The sequence below is a fragment of the Rattus norvegicus genome, chromosome 4 (assembly GCF_036323735.1).
Source record: "Rattus norvegicus strain BN/NHsdMcwi chromosome 4, GRCr8, whole genome shotgun sequence".
Classification (NCBI taxonomy): domain Eukaryota; kingdom Metazoa; phylum Chordata; class Mammalia; order Rodentia; family Muridae; genus Rattus; species Rattus norvegicus.
Window position 1 is genome coordinate 52,886,537 of NC_086022.1, and position 20,482 is coordinate 52,907,018.

The 20,482-nt window shown below is 38.7% G+C and overlaps 1 protein-coding gene across 11 annotated transcripts in view; it reads right to left on the minus strand.

The window, feature by feature from the left end:
• Cadps2 (calcium dependent secretion activator 2) overlaps positions 1-20,482 on the minus strand; it is a 529,199-nt gene that overhangs the window by 140,483 nt on the left and 368,234 nt on the right. For all 11 annotated transcript variants that reach the window (XM_063285976.1, XM_039108614.2, XM_002729291.6 and 8 more), the window contains 2 exons: positions 10,200-10,336; positions 7,959-8,146 (listed from right to left, as the gene is read on the minus strand). In XM_063285976.1, the coding sequence (XP_063142046.1) occupies positions 7,959-8,146; positions 10,200-10,336 (325 nt within the window). The remainder of the gene's footprint in view (positions 1-7,958; positions 8,147-10,199; positions 10,337-20,482) is intronic.

The window sequence follows — 20,482 nt, forward strand, 5'->3', positions numbered from 1 at the left end:
AAAAATGAAAAGAAATATACAAAGGTGTATTATAACGAACCTATCTATCTTCTCTCACTCGTAAAAACACAAGCAGAGAAAAGAATGTCAGTTACATTCCAAAGCATTAAAGGTAGTTGGAAAAATTAGCAGTGTCTTCAAATTCTGAGAGAAAATGATCATCAGCATATGACTGTGTACAGAGCAAAGCTTCCTTTAAAGGGAAGCGTGAAAGAAAGAAATTTCCAAATAGAAATATTCATTAACTATGGGCTCTCTTACAGGAAATGTCAAATAATTACACCTTAGGGCATATTAAAATTGTTTCTAACTTTATCAATCAATATAAGCAAATATTGATTATAAAATATTAAAAATAATATCTAACAGATTATATGTTTAGAAACCAAATTATACAGCTGTAAACCAGATAATGTAAGCACACAAGCAAGGAAGGGAGTGGAGACCTAAGAAGTCATCTCATCTCGTATGAAAATGTAAAGGTTCAGCCATGGACCTCGTAAAAGCTTAAATACAACTCCTAGAAGATACAAACTATTAGAAGAAAAAAAAATATGCAACAGGGAAGCAAAGGAAGAAGGCATTCCAGGTGTTTGACAAAAAAAATTGTAAAATGAAACAGTAAAAGTTAATTTATTTCTATTAGAATGCATGTTAATAGTAAAGAGACTGAACTCACTAAAATATTACCACACAAAAAGTTAGGTCAATTTATTTTACTATATAACACACTGAAATTTAAGAATATAGAGAAGCCGGGGCCGGAGGGATGGCTCAGCAGTTAAGAGCACTGACTGTTCTTTCAGAGGTCCTGGGTTCAATTCCCAGCAACCACATGGTGGCTCACAACCATATGTCAGGGATCTGATGCCCTCTTCTGGTCTGTCTGAAGAGAGCTACAGTGTACTCGTATATATTAAACGAAACGAAAAGAAAAAGAATATAGAAAAGCCAAAATTACAAATTCATATGAGACAAATAGAAAAAGAAAGTGAAAATAATTGTGTAAATAACATTAACACAAAAGAATACTAGTTATGATAAGGGTCTCTGGTAATATTCACAGGAAGAATGAAGAATTTCAAGATTGACTATATATAATACAATAGCCTCAAAACCAAAGCAAGACAGAGGGAAATAGAAGAAAGAATAATAGAAATGGCGGGTCTCTATATACCATGGCCATAACCCCATATATCTGACAAGCACAATTTGAAAAGGGTTAGAGGGCATGAACCACATAGATCTCGCTTGCATTAACCATTTCGAGATAAAGAGCAACAGGAAACATTTACAATTTTTGAAACATCATGAGACTTTTGGTATTTAACTCATACTTAGCCATAAATAAAATCCCCACAACTTACAAAGAGTTGGTAGCTCACATAATAAAATGAGGTCTCAGCTCAACTCTCAAGAATTTTAATGAATGATCAAAATTTCTTGAAGGAAATCTTAATATTTCCTACATAGAAAAGTTCTAATATGCTGTAAAAGCAACATTTAGGAGAGTATAGAGTCTCAAACCCTTCGTTGAATGTATGATCTACAGTGAATTAGCGAGGTAGGAAAAAATGCCTCAAAAATCAAGGAAGGAACAATGAAGGGTAAGAAAAAAAAATCAAGGCAAGGATAAGGAAGTAAACCTTTGGGGTGGAGGGGAGATGACTGTCAAGACCAACTACCGCAGGAACTATGGAGGGCAAAGAGCGACCTTGACCCATGCAAACGTGAAAATGAAAATTAGCCAGTCCTCCAAAGCTGCATTAGATTAAGGATTTCTAGACGGAGTGTATATTGTGACTAATGCTTGCTGTCGTCTCATTGAAGAGGAAGGAAGATAAGCTGCTCTCTCATTGGATACTGGAGAGCTATTCCCTACAATCAGAGGGCTGGGGTCGTACCCCGCAGGGAATAGACAGTGGGTGGTGGTCAGATGCTTCACTGTTGGAGAGAGAAGTGACAGATAAGGATGAAGGAAAAACTAAAATGAATGCTGTTGTCCCGGGAGAACCATGGAGACCTTGTTTTTGTCTACGGCTTACTTAATGTACCTAATGGGCACTAAAACATCCCCTGCTTGCACGCTCTTCTATCCGGTGCTTCAGAAGAATCTCAAAGTTGCTTAATGTGAACAGAAAATAGAGGAAACCGATGACTGTTTCCCTAGATGAAGCCCTTCTCCCTACCTACCTTCATGGTAGGCTTTTTTCATCCAGCCTTAGCCTGCCCTTCTGTTAATCTTCCATTGTGTCTACAAGAGTCCCAAGCAATATGGTGAAAAGGAGCTGTCAGATCCTAGCAAATAACTTCTGCCTGAAGCTTTTTGATAGAATTCCTTGACAATAATGGAGCCCACCATTCCACCCAAGCATTTCGTACTTCTATAACAAGACCCCCCCCTCCCCCCCGCCCAGAAGCTCATGTACCTAACTCAGCCTGCCTGGTGAAAAATCTGAAGTACAAAACTTTTCCACCATCTTATCTCAGCCACAGTTGGAGGTGGCCAACAAGTAGCATTCATACGAACACTTCAAAAGTCAAAAGCATTTGAAATGTACAATACTTCTCATCCCATCCATCTTGTGTAAGGGGTAGACCTACATGGTGTACATTAGAAATCACGACCTGATACCTCAACAATATCTGATTATAGACAAATGAAAGCAAGTCGGTATCATTGTTTTACCAAAGACACGAGAACAAGAGGTGGGGCTCAGAAAGAATAGGACCAGTTGTTCAAAGCCAAAGGGCTGGGAAGTAGAAAAGCCAGAGTCACGAGCACGGATGCCCTGATTATTCCCACCTAAGTACTGTTGGGACATATCAAGCTTTCCCTTTCCCCAGAGCCTTTTATCTTTGTGTTATCTTAAGAGTGCGTGTTTATCCTGCATCATTGCTGAACTAGGTTGGGCAGGTAAAGATCATGCTGAAAATGTGACGTCAGAGCAGACTTAGGGATGTTCTATATTTCCTCGAAAAATTTAAAAACATCACGATTCATATTTGAAAGGCACTCATTCATAATACCTTTTAGCTTTATGCATTTAACGCACAGGCTGGGAATCTGTCAGATGAAGTATAATTTGAGGGAAACACTGTCGATGGTACTTGATCTCGCTTCCCACTCCTTGGAACTGAGCCTCTACCCTTAAAAATCCAGGTGGTATTTATATCTGAATTTCTCTGACAGGGCCTCATGCATGCTAACCTGGAGCTAGCCATATATAATGTAGGAGGATCTTGAATTCCTGATCCTCTTGTGTCTCCCTCCTACATGCTAGGATTACAGTCTTATATCTCATTTCTTTAAGCCATATATCTGTGCCTAGATTAAGAGGCAGTAGTGAAAAATCTCACGATCCTTTGATTTGTTGTCTATGATTTTAATAAGATGGGTATTCTTATCTCTGGAATTAGAATGGAGAGGCGTAGACATAATGTCTGAAGTGACAATCAAGGTGATTGGTAGCATCTATGAAGACAGAAGCATCAGACAGATGATCTGACAGATGCCCATGGGAGGGGTGGGGGAAGGGTGGTTTTTACTACAGCCATATTATATACGTTTACCTCCAACTTGAAAGCCAGCACATCAGAGCTCTCCTTTGGAAGTCTCATAGCAGATCCCAGGTGGCTTTACTAAAGGTAGAATTATGAATGACTATATTGTAGGTCTTACATCAAATTGGGACATAAAAGCCATTTTATGCTGCGGCTTTCATTTCGCCACCCTTGGCTTGAGACACAAAATCGAGGCGTATAAACATACATATTAGCCTCGAACTTTGCCCCTAGGATGCATTGTCTCTCCTGTCTCTCTGTTCACCTTCCTGTTGGCCCTCGCGGGACTGTCATTGTTAGAGCCTGTGCTATTCACTGGTGTGTGTGGTTCTCTTCCTGCAGGAGTGGGCTTGTTTCTGTCCTTGACTCACTTTTTTTTTCCCTTTCTTCTTTTCTTCCTTCTGTCTTCCTCTGTCTTGGCACCAGCCAGGCCCTTTCTGTTTGTGTCTATTCTTTTATTCCAGAGAGCTATTCAGTGAAGACGCGGCTCACAGAATTGCACACACCCAGCAAGCTCGGCAGTGCATGATGGGATGTGCTCCCTGAAAAAAAAAAAAAAAAAAAACACCTCACTCCAGAAGCTGCTGCTGTCCTTCACGTCAGCTAATAACAAAAGGCGAGCCGTCTTCCTTTCGAATTTTTTTTGTCAGAGGTGGTTTTCAGGTAATGAGTGAAAAGATTCTCTGTGCGTCTTGACAGATGCAAGAATGATCAGAGAAATGATAGATGGCAGGAAAGTTGGGACTCGACGCCGACACAATTCTTAACAAAACTCCAGACAGGCGAGCATCAGGCATGGCAGATGCGCGCCATGGTAGCAAATTCTCAGGAAAGAAGTGGTTGAACTCGAATATTCTATTAGCAAAGAAATTAGTCATATAATCACACACATGCTGCAATATTTCTTCTTAGCAGGAGGTAGAACGGCTGGACTAGAGGATTTTGTGTATTCCTCCTTCCTCACAGCTTACATCTTTCTCAGCCAGGCAGTTGGGAAAGCAGATGAGGGTAACAGCAGTTGAGACTGATAGAACCTCTGTGTGCATCTGGAGTCTTGACATGGCTGTACCCTGTCTTTCATAGCAAAGGACTCTGAATTCCCAGGAAGGTTAAGTCATTTTCCAATCCAGTTTAGTCTTTCAAATTTCACAGCCAGGATTCCAGTAGACGTGTGTGGCCCATTTTATTCTTTGATCACGGGAATCGGGCATTTCTAAATGGTGGTTATTGGGCTGTGAACATCACAGAAATGCTCAACTCTCAGCTTCTTTTTGATAACATCTACCTTGAGCTGGTTTGAACTTGCACTTCTTCCCTTCTCTCTTTCAAGTTGCTTATACCCAAATGTTGAATCAGAGATCGACTCCCTGTGTATATTTTAACTTTTTATAAAGTGGACTTAATGGGAAAATTGAATTAAATATGCAGGGATATATAAACACACACTGTATTACAAGTTACATGATCTAAGAAGCCCATACCCACTCTAAAGTGTGAGCTATTATTCTCCTATGTCTCTCTCTCTCTCCTTTCCTAACACCCTGCTTAAATATATACTAAATTCATTTCTTAATAAATGCCAGTGCTGCTTCATAAAAATTACATTAACATTACGAAGAAAACAATAGTTTTGTAGAATAAAGGTAACTATAGCAACCTCATATTCAAATCAGGTTTCCTTCTCAGGTAGTGGCAAGCACTCTCAGGTACTTAAGGAGCTTTACATTAAAATATGTCTCAAACACACAAATTTGGGGGCCTCATTAGTTGAATTTCTCACTCAGTGTTTGCAATTGAATTCCACCTTTCAGCAGCAATAACTAAGTAATCTGATTATATAACAGTCTTTGGGTTTAGCTTCCTGGAAAGCTTCTGTGAATGCTGCCTAACTCTGGGATGAATCTCAAAACCCAGGACCCAGGAGATATTGCAACGTCTGCAAGGTAGTAAGTGGCTTCAGCAAAAGAGCTCTTGACATTGGCTGTCAAGGAAGACCCATCAGAGTCCCACCACCAGCTCTCCAACCTCACATGCACGCAACAGAGGGTTCAGTTTGGCGGGAAATGTAAAACCCAAATTAAAACGACAACAATACAAATAAACTACATTTGGTAACATTTTTCCTACTATTCAGGCAAGCATGGACCCATAAACGAGTGAAGACCCCAAGACTAAGATCGACTTTATTTTACTCTGGATGGACAGACAGATGACAACAGTAGAAATTTTGGCAAAGTTTCACTGTATCCATCATAGACAAAGCACTTCATTAATGAATGAAGAGACTAGGTTAATGATAATAAAATTTTAAATCTCAAAATATGATCCACTAGGATAGAGGCAGGACGTGTGTTTAACATAGGCACAGTCATAAAACACAGCTTAAAAAGCAACAGATGAAAGATTTTCAGAGTTGGGACGAGCTCTATAAGGCACCTTAGAAGAGTTTTGGGAGGTCTGACTGTTAAAGACCAGGAAAAAGGGAAATATCCCAGGGAAATTAACAGACCTCATGGAATAAGCCTCTGTGTAAGTGATTCTGTGAGGCAGGATGAGACCGTGATAGAACAAAATTGAGAATATAGCTCAAAATTTAACTTGCTAATAGGATGGAGGTTACTAAGAGCTTTGGAGCAGTATATGGCTAAAACTTAATGTTTAATTTTGAAGTTGTCTGATAGGCCACTAATGGGATCCATCCAGGATGGTCTATACAGACACCGATGTATTTGTAAAGGCTAAGAAAAAGAAAAAAAAAAAGGAAAAAAACAAAACAAAACAAAACAAAACAACAACAACAAACAAACAAAAGAGGCAGGATTAGGACAGGTAACTGACATTAAATATGGAGAAATTTGTGTAATATGCAGACAAAATGTTGACAGCGACAGTAACCAGGTCTAAGGGAGAAAATAAAAATGCCAAGTTTGATGCCAAGAGGCCATTAATGGAAGAGATGTGCACACAAACAAAGCATTCCTTTGATTATTAAACATTTATATTATATCAGGAGGATTTCCAGCCACTATAGGAACCACAAGAGTTTGTCCAAACGTTGGATGAAATCGTAGGTTTAGTTTTAGATATAGAAGGTTGACAGTGTTCGTAGAACTTCCCAGATGCGAAATATCTGTAGCCGTGCAGAATAGTTGGGTGGGAATTACCCAGAGGTCACAGTGGCAGCTTTGGAAGTGGAGAAGAACATGAAAGAACAAATTAAAAAAAAAAAGAAATCTTTGAAAGAAAAAAACAGGGTTGAGAACTGAGGTAAGAAAACTGCTGCACCACTCTGAGGGATCTGGAGACCCAAAAGGCATCGGCAAAGGGGTGTCTGAGGTAAGTGCGTGAAGGTATGGGTGAGTGAAAACGTGAGAGCCTTGAAGCATAAATGACTGGAGAACAAGGGCAGGTGCAGGCAGAGGACACTGGTGAGAGGATGGATGGAATCCTGGATTTAATTTTACACACAGGTTGAAGGGGTTGGTAGAACATTCTTGATGTCAACAGTTATCAACGAAGGACCTCACAGTTGCCATGATAACAACGCCTCAGACAGTATATTTTTAAAACACGTTTTAAAACGTTTTTAAAATTTAAAAAATCTTTTTAAAAGTTTTTAAGCGTTTAACAATTTACAGTCTGCTTCGTTTCCAGCTATGATTTATGACTTTGCTTTTCTTTATAGACGGGCGCTCTGGAAAACACGATGAAATTCAACCCCAGTCACTTATTTATTAAGTATCCATTTGAGCAAGGATGCTCTCAACTCTGAGTTCCTTTAACACTATGCCAACGCTGTAGATAACCTGAAACCAACCAGGGGTTTGTGTGAAGAAAAAGAAAAAGGGAAGAAAAAACTGCAGAGACAAAGAGATAGAACAATAGTTAAATAGTTTGGAGGCAGGGTACTTGCTCCACGAATCTGAGTTAGGGGAGGGGGTCTGGGAGGAGTCTCTGCGTTGAGTCCGTTATCTCATCTTCCTTCAACAGTGGAAGTTTATTCCATAAAGGCTAAACAAAGATCCTTAGCCTTGCATCATCCTGACAGCAAACCCTCCCGGGGGACACATACGCACGCTACAATAGGAATCATCTGGACACTTAAGCTATGCAGAACCAGGTGGCACTGAAGGAGGAAAAGGCAACTTGCACTCTCATGGATATGGTTCTCTGTCTCTCTCTTTTTCAAGTGGTTTTGCCAGCAAAAAGAAACATAGAGTGCAGCTCACCTAAATCAACAGCGTATTGATATACATTTTCCCTTTGTGCGATTTTTTTTTTAATCCACCACTAAGAAGTACCTGCTATTTACAATCCGTTACTAGGTGATAGTGGCAAAGCCGTTCTCCGGAGCAACCCTATACATTTCACGGTGTATTTGCAAGTCAAAATACCTGTTGCCGTGCACGTGAGAGGCACAGAATGCAAAGCTGTAATGGAGCAGGGTGGGGTCAATGACAGCACCGTTTTCTGAATGTTCCATCAGTTCTGTAAGGTAGCACAGATGCCTGTGACAGCCTCTCACACCGTAGCGGGCACAGTACTCATCTAACACAAAGACTTGGCCAGGGCTAAACCACCCCTGCAGGAGAGAAGAAAAAGACATATTTTCTCTGCTGAAAGTCTTGCTTTTCTGCGATGCACGTGCAAGCACGGTGTTCAGCAGCCTCAGAGCGGCTGTGGCATTTGCTTTGTTAGTGGCAGCTTCAAATGTTATTTGCAGATAGAATGTATCCTTTTGAGAAGTGACCTGAGGCACTGGCAAACCCTGGGACTCTGTGTGGGCACCTTGCCCCTCTCTACGGCCATTCAAAACTAGTCAAATTTTATTCACGGGTTTTATTTACATTTGTCAGTCAGGAAGAGGGACTCAACTCCCATCTCTTTCTGAGTCAGTTAAGAAAGCAGACGCCAGCACCAGAACTGACCATCCACTGCAAGCCCTTTATAACCTAAACTAAAAGCAAATTTCAGTAAGTCTACCTGGGGCATGCATTTGTGTGCTTCTATCTGGAACACCTTTCTCACCCTGCCCTTCCGTGATCCTAAGAGAGTTAGTATCTGCCATGAGTCGTTTCTTGTCTTTCTTAAGTAAGGTCTTGGCTGTGAGAGTGGGGTTACAGTGGAGACAGCCAGCTTTGGTTAATGCTGGAGGATAGCGTTAGCTACAGCGGTTTTATGAACTATGCCAAACCAATCTAGGTGGATTAGAGTAGAATGATAAAGTGAAGAAGGGGGCCTTAAAGTAAACAGAACGGCTCTGAAGGAAGGAGGGGGCAGAATTACAGGAGAACGTACTCATAAAGGAAAGGGAAGGGGTGTCATCCAACCCTGCTGTGGAAAGAGGAAGGCACTCAACGCAGCAGCCATATTACAGACACAGGGTCTCTATTTTTTAGAGCTGTCACGCATGGTACACATTTTGACTCATTACCAGCTTACATCAGAAATGGAATACAAGAGAGAAAATCATTTAGTGAGTCTGGTTGACAAGCAAGCACATTCTATCTCCAGGCACTGTTCCTAATCACGTCATAGCCCTCTCTCAGTGGACACATGGCAGCATTTTTTCTCAGACTTATCTTCATTTCCTCTTCTCCCTCCTTGCCTCTGTCCCTCCTCCTTTTTTATTTTTTATTTTTTAAGACCCAGTCTCGCTCTACGGCCCTGGCTACCCTGGAACTCTCTGTATAGACCCAGATGCCCTTGAACTAAGAGACCTGCCAAATCTGCTTGCCTCTGCTTCCCGAGAGCTGGGATTAAAAGGTGCTTGCCATCAATTCAGCTCTATTCTCAGACTCATAAACAAATTGAGAAATTGTCAGTGTACGCTCAACAGTTGATTCCTTTCTTCGTTTTCACTAGGTATCTCCAAGGACTTGAGAATACAGTGTCTGAGAACTGACTTCAAAAAGACTATAACTTACTCTTTTTTTTTAAACTTATTCTATGAAATTATTATCCTTAGTATCCACTAGAGTCAAGTAGTGATAGGACATGTCATTTACATATCCATTAGCCTATAACTTTAACCCCCAAACTCTGTAATATCCAGAAAAATATAAATTATTACATTAAGATCTCACTCTATATTCAACGCATAACCAGTAGGAGTGTCCTACCTAAATCATCTCTCTGTTTTTACCCCTTTCTCCCTCTGTTCTTCTACACTTCTGCCTTGCATCCTGTTTAGCATACCCCATCATGTTGTTAGTTTGATATGTGTCTTCCCCCTAGAGCTTGTGTTGTTCTAGGAGTCAAGGAGACAGGTGCAATATAGCAATGCCCAATGAACAGAACATACATTTTAAAATGCCTATGCAGGTCTTGGGGTATGGCAGAGGTTTTAACGTCTTTATTTAAAGCGTTTTCTTTTCACTCAGTATTCTCTTGGGGCACTGATAAAGCAGCTCAACATCTATTCCAGTCTATTCTCCAGTCTATTGAGTGGCACAGCAGTGGTCTTCGAGTGTATAATTTTCAAATTGAGAAGCGATCGATTGGAATTCTTCATCCCTGACCCCAAGTACCGTGATTAAATGAGTCAGGAATAAAGTGATGCTTTACAGCAACTATTTCTCACTTTCTAAAATCTTTTATTCCAACCTAGAGGTGACCAGAGAGACAGAACCCACCAGGCAGGAGTAGGAATCATTCAGTCTGTGATCCAAAGTCTGTCTCTGGAGAATTCTGAAGAGGAAGGCATGGTCAAGCTTGCAAGGACTCGCAGAAATAAACTCATCCATCCCGTGTTTCTGAAAACGGTCTGCATCTGTAAATTCAAAAGGTCACTTAGAGCACATTTACGTTTCTGATTTAATAACCAATAATATAGTTTTCAAGGAGCACAAAATTCAGGCTTCCTGATAACAGAAGACATTGTTTATGATGCAAATAACATATGATATTAATATGTATTGCAAAGTCTGAAGCCACAAAATGACAGGAGGAAAATTTCCACAAACAACATAGAATGAATACATTCGAAGAAAATCTTTTAGCTGTGTGTATTTTTTATGTGTGTGAGTACACATGCCAGGATGCACTTAAAGGGTCAAATTTAGGTTGTCAGGCTCGGTTGCAAATGCCTTTATTTCTTGGGAATGGCATGGGCTCTAATTTTTATTCAAAGTTGTTCCTCAGACCCAATAGAAGAACAACCTCATTTCCCAATTTTAAGGAAAGTTGGGCTTTCCTTAAAGTTACAGCATTTGGGAGACAGAGGATGGTGGGTCTCTGTGATGAGGCCAGCCTGATCTACACAGAGTCCGGGCTAGCCCTCGCTGCATTGTAAGATCCTATACAAAAATAAGGGGGGGGGGGAAATTGATGCATTTTAAGATGATTTTTGCAAAAAGAAGTAAGCCCAACAGAATCCAGTTCTGTTCATAAAGGAAACAGCCATTGTGGCCAGGAGACTGCTTTCCAAATGGCAAACTAGGACAGAGTTAAGCACGCAAGCTCCAGCTGGATCACTTCCAGTCTGCTTTTTTGTATAGAGCTTTTAATGGGACCAGCTTTAATGCAGGAATGGCATTGAACGCTCTCAAGCTTCAAGTTTAAGAGACAAGAAAAAGGGAGCATCGTGGCTGTGCAGATATGCGGACAATGCATCACATCCCAAATGGTACTTCACTCAAAGGTTCAGATTTACAGCTCTTTACAGACTGCATCATTCAACGTCGGTAGACCCTGCGGGTTTATCAAAAGGCAAGCTTTTACGATTGCTTTCATTAATGGTATGTCTTCAATGTGATTTACTAAATATAGACAGAAAAAGCCCCACACCTCCCAAAAGGAGTGCTGGGGTGTTACTGCATTAGCTCTGACCACATAGCCAGTTATCAGGACTGAAGTGGACTTTTCCACAGTTATAGACATGATGCCCATTGTTCCTTAAAATTCATACATAAATCTCTTTCTGCTCATCACAAGGGAAGAGTGCTAAATGCAAGCTAAGTGTAGTTTCTAAAACCCATGTGGTACAATCCTAAAACTGCAAAGGAAAAGAGACAAAAGTTTATTGATTAAACCCAATTATAGAGTCAGTCTCATAACAAAACTCAATATTGATCTGTGGACATGATGCTAACATAATCAGTCACATTTAGATATTTAGCCCAGATCATATTGATCCATGTCAAGTTCAACTTTCAGCCATATTTGTAGATGGAAGAACTGTATAATTCAAGCTGAAGGGTCTTGAGAATCACATTAAAAAAAAAAAAGACAGAAAGGCTAATGTATATCGCAAGTCTACAAAACATCAAAAACCTGGATGTAGCAATAAAAAATGGAAGATGATGCACTAATGAGGTAAGGTATTCCACAATCATTTTTGGATAAAATGTCATTGTGTTCTTTTGTTTTTAATGATCACCCAAAGGATGAAATATATCCCATAAGTAGTATTGAGAGGATGAACCCTAAACTTTTTTTTTTTTGATGGAGAAGTAAGACAGTTCAACTTATATTCTGCCTCAGAGTCTTCAGAAGTTGAATCTATTGTGAGGTGAAATAGCATTGAGTGGGTAGGAGGCAGAACGCCGAGGAAGAGAAAACACGAGCATTTTACAGCTGAAGGAATTGATCTATTTTAGCATCTTCATTTCTCCAAGTAAGAATTTGCTCAGTGTCACCTCTGTGAGATGATTATTTTTATAAAATAACTGCTGATTTTTATTCATTACTTCTTTCAGCAGATGTCATAAGAAGCAGTTAAAAATAACGACCATTAATGGCTCATCTGTGGAGACCAGGATATGAGATACATTTCAGAGGAAAAACCCTCATAATTCTTATTTTATGATAAAGGTTTAAAGAATCATTTTTTAAAACAATAGAAAAATAGTCAAAAATATATGCTTCTGAAAATGACTCTATAGTTAATTTTATACTTAAATAATTTTTGAACTGATAAAACAATATTTCATGAGATACAATATAAGAAGAGGCCCTTAGCTCCTATTAACTCAGGACAAATTAAAAATAAACTCCAAAAAAATTTGGATCTCCCTTATGTGACAAATATTTTTATTTTTTTATTCAAATTTTATTTTTTAAAACTAAAGTTGGTTTAGTTGATTGGCCTTTATTTTAAACAAAGATAACAATGTATATAGGTGCTTATATACATCTTGCAAAGTACAAGGAATGGTATCAACATAAAAGCAAGGGAGTAAGATATAGACGCATGCTAATGAATGCGACATAGCGTCATAGATACATAAAGAAAGTAAAACACTGGGTAAAATGAGAGAATGACATGTCACATGACATAGCTAATGTTTGTGAACAGAGCAGCTCAAATCTACTTATCTAACAAAACCAATTAATACAATGATGTCTTCTTAACTGTGTCTTTCATAAAACCTACACCCTGCAAATCTGTTACTTTATGTCTTTGGTATGTCTCTCTACATTTTATCATTCAAATTATTGTCTCATAAACTGAAACCAGTAATAAGCTATAATACTGTTTAATTTCTTATTTTTATAAGAACATATTTTCATGTAGTTTTCCCTTGGCATAACTCGTCTACATTTCACTCTTAAAAGACAGGTGGGGCATATAAATCAGTTGGAAAATGTGTTTCCAATGACCTAAAGCCTGTTGTTTAAAACTGGGTTAAATTAGGTTACCTTAAATTAATGTTTATTGTAAGGTAACATCATCTGGATATTTTAAAAATAAAAATATATCTGTAGTTATATTCAAATGTTCTCTGATAGGATGCCAGAAAATTTCATTTTAGTTTGTCTTATGAAACAGTGTAAGAAAATTATTAAAACAAGCCAGCAATGTCTTAAATGATACATTGCAATGTGTCATAAATTGTGATGATTAACCTACAGACTAACTACAGATGTGGGACACGGTAATTGAGGGTGCTGGTGGAGTTTCTATGGTAACAGTTGGATATCTATGCTCTAACATCTTTCAGTGGTATTGTCACCAGAAGTGCAAACAGTGGACAGCATAAAATCCAAATTGACCAACGTTATTGTTTGCTAGAAATGTAAGAAGATATAAAAGTTCAAGTGGATTGTGAAAATCCTAATGTTTGATTGGGGTAACTGCTGTGTGGATTGAAGGGGGAAGAATAGGAGGTCACCAGTTTCAGCGGATACAGTTAACACTGACTTGAAAGTTAAGTCATGCAGGAAACACAGGAGCCCATGGACGAGCTGCATGAACTCTCTGCTGTGAGGGAGCGGGTATCATTGGGCGGGTACTGACCCCAACTAGATTTGTATGCCAAAGACCCACGGTCTCCAGAATGGTGTTAAAGTTAGAGTACAGAGCGCACAGTAGAGAAATTACCTTCTGTTTGCACTGGATAGTAATGAGGGGTGCTTTTGCTTCTCCTGGTGTGGTGAGGTATTGTGGCCACACAAGGGGAAGAGCATGAAGACAGAAAGGGGCAACTGAACTGAAGAACTTCAACAACACCCGGAAGTTACTAAGGTATCTGGAACGAGGACTCAGCGGCAAATGGCTACGAGGTGAGGGAGGGATAGTGAGCTGAGAGCATGTCTCCTCTGTAAAACACTACCTAAGATCAGAGGAAACTTTGGAAATATAATTCATTTTTCCATGCTCGAAACTACCATATTCTTAAGGGGTTTGCCTACATAAGCAATTTACCTTACAGAAGCCTGCCTATAAATTTCATTCACTTCATACCCTCGTACAGCTTGGAAGTTTACGGGAAGTTACCGGTGGCCTGCAAGAGTTGGCATTTTCATATCCCTGTATCATACATGTAACCTTCAACAGGCAGAGTATAATATTTTAAGTTTTTACATAATCAAGTCTGGTTACTATGTTATTATCTTATATATGTACTTTCTTTTTTTGATTAAGACTATGGTAACAGTCAAGACAAATGTTATTTAGGAGTTTACTCATATCTCAATTATTGATCAAATAATTAGTTGCCTTTTGTTATATTAGTTAAAATTGACATGTGAGTGTATATGCCTTATATTCTGTAGCAAATGATATGAAATTAGTTTTATACAATAAAAGTTTTGCTTAACACGGAGAGACTGAGAATTATAAGTTAGTAATTTGAACATTGACCCGAAACAGTAGGCTCAAGGTAAATGTAACATGAAAATGTGGAAAGCTAGGTGTTGTTAACACAGCAACTTATTAAGAATGAGGAAAGCAACTTCATAAAGTTAAATGTCAGCTATGATCTCACTGAGGGAATAAAAAATATTAGGCAAAAACTAAATAGATGGTAGGCTTTCTGCCTCATGCTTACAAAAAAATTGTTTTATTTGTAATTACATAATGTATGTGCAAGTGGGTTTCTGCTCCCCAGAGTCTAGAAGAGGGAACAGGTCCCCTGGTTAAAGGTGGTTGTGAGCTTTTTGGCTTGGGTGTTGGAAACCAACTTCAGATCTTCTAACAGAAGAAGAAGATTTCCCCAGTTCACAGTTGGCATTTATATTGGAAGTTAACTAATTTGTTATGTGGCATTAAGATAAAAATATATCTTGTTATATATGTAATCAAGAGAAAATGGAAGGCAAGGCAGTTTTGAGATAGCAAATAAAGGTAGTTTTGAAAATCTGCTCAGTTAACAAAGGCAGCTGACAACATTTAGGACAGGAAATGTATTTGGCAGCACGTGCCACCCGCTCTGCTCCTTCCGACCAGGGATTTCCATAGATCCTCAGATTTAAAGAAAGAGAAAGTTAAGATAGATTTACCTATTGGAGAAAACTATAATATTCTTATTATACAAACAATATGTATCATTTTTGATATCCTAAAGACAAGGTGGTCTTCTATTAGTTAAAATTAATAAAAGTTTTATTTTGACCATCATTAAAAAATTCATTATGCTTAGTTAAAAAAGTATAACAGGCTAAATATAATTGAGTCAAGAGAAGGAAAATAACTGGTCCCTCAATTTAGTTCATCCAGTATGACTGTTTTAAGTATAAGTATGCCTGCCTTTTCATATTATAAATAGGCTCATAACACAGTGGAAATAATACCATAATAATAAGAATCTAGAATGTTTTCACTTCATATATTCTGGCCATTTTTGCATGTTATCACATCATCTTTATGTCTTCATGAATAATAAATATTATATTGTTTCTATCTGTTATGGTAAATAAACTTAAAAAAATAAATGTCAGTGCTAATGAAATTTTTTTTGAATCTGGCTAGAACATTGGAGTGTGACACTGTAAAAAAAATGATGATAATCTCCCAAGTCCTCTCAATACAAAAATTATAATATATTTGAGCAGAAGGAAAGAAAAAAAGGAATGAAAGAAAAAACTTACCTTTACCAACTACAGGTCAGCAAAGAAATAAAAAAAATGAGATAAGATTACATAGATAATGAGTCATCTTATCTTTATGCTATTTATTTTCGTTAGTGACTATAATGGTTGTCCTAAGAGATGACCAGGAAAAGAGAAAGGAACCACATGGAGTCCTGGGAGGCAGCGAATGGAGGCAGAGTGATGGAAGTTGGAATTCTCACTCCAATGAGGGGCAAAGGTAACCATCTTCCCTCTTTGGGTTCCTTTAAAAATACTAATTATTTATTAAAAACAAATTAAAAGAAGAGGTCTGGTCTGATTAAAAATACAACTAGCAGCTTGCCAACTGGAGAAGCATCGTTAATCATGACAACATTCTTTAAGTCAGAACAAGTACACCTAGTTCCACCCTGCCTGATCATCTCGACCTTCACCATAAAACGATGCCAGACAGAAAAATCTGCTGTCAGAAAAGGGTGAACGGCTATCCAGGCAAACTGATTGCTAGAATTTTTAATGGTGAATTCTGCCTCATTTAGCTACAGTCTTAATTCTCCAGGTTAATGGTTTGTAAACACCCTGCACCTCAGCACAAACTCTGCACTCAACACATTGTGAAAAAAGACATCAGATTTCAAGTTAAGGAGGGGGACATTTTTATAAAAATAGTGGTCAAGTCACTGTGGCTCAGTAGGGACACTTTTCATCATTTTAACTCTGTTGCTTTTAACACATGGCAAAAGGTCTGTAGACATTTGATTGTTGGGTTCAAGGAGAGTGGCGTGATCGGGAAGTGGGGTACTTTTCTATCAAAAACCATTAAATGTTCAGGAAAAAATATAAGTCTATAAACATTATCATAATGCTGTAGTACATCAGGCAATATGGAAAAGTAGTTCCGAAGAGATGAACAAGGCAAGACTTAAATCTACCTTAGATTAGTGTCAGGAGACATGACCTAAGTTATGACACAGGGAATACTTGGGATAGGAGCCCAAGTATACTTGGCGGAAAACTGGCTCACCCTGGAGGAAGGCCATGGTGGATGGAGTTGTCAGGAACACCCAGAAAGAGGAGGTGGGCAGGGAGGGAAGACTCAGCTGAGGAATTTCTCTCCTCCTCCCTGTTAGCAGTTTCCACAATCCCTTTCTTTCAGAGGCAGGTCAAAGCCTTTGTCTCCAGTCAGCATCACTGTCTCTAGATTTATTGGTGTGTGTTACAGGCAGTGGTAGAGTTAGAGTGTGGAGGAGTGACTCCCGTTGAGAACCACTGCTACTCAGTATCTGTGACTGCAAAAATTATTTGAAGGGGACTGTGTGTTTGTGTGTGTGTGTGTGTGTGTGTGTGTGTGTGTGTGTGTGTGTGTGTGTATTATTATATGGGAATACAAGAGGTGGTGCCCAGACCTCACACTGATCCTGAAATGCTGGTTTTATCCTGACAGTCAAAATATAAGGACTATTAAGGTAGCCTGTGGTCAAGAAACAGAAAGTTAATCCTTGTAAGCACAGCTTCGTTCTCCCCACCAAACTTAAACCTGGAGGAGGGAAAAAAAATCAAACCCTTTTTCTCTTAGTAAGCTTCAGAATGTTTTTATGCTGAAAACTAATAAAACATAATAACTAAATTGTTCAAGAAAATAATTGATGAGGAAATTTTTAGGGAGCTGGAGGAAGAAAAGACACACGTAGAGGAACAATGTAACAACAAACAGAAGTTGGAAGAAAGCAGAACAAAATCTTTTTTTCTATTTGTCTTGTAAGAAAGTGAAAAGAATTATTCATCAAAACTTTACACTGCAAGATAAAAAGTAGCAGAAGTCTTTCCACGGAGTAAAAAAAAAAATCTCTATACAGGAGAGAAATACAAAGGATATAGCTGACGTGCCCCAAGAGAGAAGAATCTACTGGAAAGACTTATACTACTGGATTACCAGGGTTCTAAAGCACTAGCAAAGTACAGTAAAAATATGGAAGAAAAACCCATTAAAAGAAAAGAAAGGAGAGTTCAGAAATATACAACTATATATATATATATGTATATATATATATATATATATATATATATATATATATACAGTCAAGTGATTCTGACAAATGTCCAAGGGTAGCCTTTGCAAATCACCAAATGCCCACATGGTTCCATGATCACTGATGTGCACATCAATTGAGTATAAAAATTGAGTCAAATAGATGCAAAATCTAAGAGGCCAATATAATATCTAGGCACAGAACAAAGATCGAAATAATTTTTAGGTGAGATTTATTATTCATGAGATTAATGTTACTGTCTATTGTCAATTTGAGATCTATAATCACCAGGGAAATGGGCCTCTGGGCATTCCTGTGGAAGTTAACTGAGGTGAGAGGTTCAGCCCACCATGGGTGGTACTGTTCCCTAGGGTTGAATCCTGGATGATAGAAAGAATACAAAGTGAGCTTTGTACCCACTGCTCTCTTCTTCCTGACTGTGTATGGCATGTGGCTGGTTGTTTCCAAGTCCTGCTCTCTTAGTTTCCCCACGACAATGAAGTATATCTTGAATTGTAAGGCAAAAAACCCCCTTTCTTCCTTAAGTTACTTTTGATTGGGTATTTTCCCATTGTGACAGAAAGGTAACTATGATAAATATAACTATTTAAAGAAATGAGGATCAAGCGCTCTAATTCCAGCATTCAAGATCTTGATGCAGGGGCTGGAGAGATGGCTCAGTGGTTAAGAGCACTGACTTCTCTTCTAGAGGCCCCAAGTTCAATTCCCAGCAACCACATGGTGGCTCACAACCATCTGTAATGGAATCTGATGCCTTCTTCTGGTGTGTCTGAAAGCAGCTACAGTGTACTCATATAAATATAATAAATAAATCTTAAAAAAGATTTTGATGCAGAAAGAATACAGACCATGAGTTCCATTGTGATACATTATCTTAAAAAAACAAAAGCCAAACAGTAGCAAGAAGACAACAGATTTTACCTAAATTGAGGTATATTTCTTTTGAAAGGAACTATTAAGATTTATGTAGAACAAGTCACAGATGAGAAAATATTACTCAATGTCATATTTTAAGTCCAGAGTATATAAAGATATCTCAAAACCCAATAATAAGAAAATAATCCAAACAAATTATTTTAGAGGTCAACTAAAAAAGAAGATAAACGAACAGTAAATGACCAAAAGAAGAATAACAACAAAAAAGAAGCCACAGGTTAATAATGAAAATCTCAGTGGCAGGGCTGGGTTACCTAAAAGTGTTTCTCAAGAGTCCCATAAAGCCCCCAAATACTACAGATATTAACTATGCCTGAAGGTTTCTTTGCAAAACTAGATGGCAAGAGTATTACTGAAGATACCACATGCTTTGTTTACAGGAGATACAGAATTCTAGCTAGAGAGAAGGTGGACATCTCTAGATGCCCTTTCCTTCAGAATGCCAGGGCAGGGAGGCAGGAGTGGGTAGATGAGTGGGGGAACAGCCTCATAGAAGCGGGGGAGGGGAGATGGGATAGGGAGTTTCTGGAGGGGAAACCGGGAAAGGGAATAATAACATTTGAAATGTAAATTAATAAAATATCTGATAAAAAGAAAGAAAGAAAGAAAGGGAGGAAGAAAGAAGGAAAGAAAGTAGATGCTTTCTTCTTGCTAACTGGCTCTCATAATGTCCAAAGATACTATGCAGACTGCTTGGGGTTGGGGTAGGAGGGAGTATTTCCAGTAAGAGTCTTTACTCAGTTGTGGCCCCTGTATGCTCTAGCACTGACTGGCCATTCAAAAAAATGTCCTTTACTGCAATAGTGGCAAATTCAGTAATAGGAGTAACCTCCTCCTTCTGGCTAGGTTTGAAGTCCACTCCGCAGGAAGGAATTCTTCTCTGCTATGGTAAGCTAGGTCAAAAAACCATGGCTTAGGAGGTTATAGGTTTTAGTGGAGAAGCTACTGCTGTCGTTAACTTTGTTAAACGGATATGATAAGCTTCTCAATAACCATGTTCATGCATATGGGTCAGTGCTGTCATCAGCTTTGGACATAAAGGTCCCTTTCCAGTGGGCATCAGAATAAGTGCAGAGTGACGTCAGTGATGAAATGCAGAGCATACAGGACTGCGAAATGTTCACCCTTACACAGAAGGACAATTATACTCCCCCTAAAGTCAGAGAATGCTTATGGGAATGAGTGAAGAACAAGAGAGTAAAGAGAAGAGTGGGACGGAATGCTGTGCTCAGGGGCACACAAGGCCCCTGCCTTCCCTAGGAATAGACAACCAACAGTTACAGGTGGAAGAAGATCTTTTCTTCAGTGTGCAACCACCAGTAAGAGGCTGATACTTACAAAGAACCCCTCACCCAGGATGCTGTAACGAACCCTAAAACCTACAATACATCACATAAAAAACGAGTGAGAAAAGACAAAACTAGAAAACCATGAAACCATGAATGCATGAAGAAAACTGGTTGGGACAGGAAAGGCATCAGTGGAAGCAGTGGGGGAGGGGGAGCAAGAGAGGGTAAGGAGAGGTGAAAAAGATAAAAATATATCCTGCACATGTGTGAGACTGTTCTAACGAAGCTCATTATTATGTATAATTAATATATATTAAATTAAAAGAAAAATTATACTAGCTCAAAAGT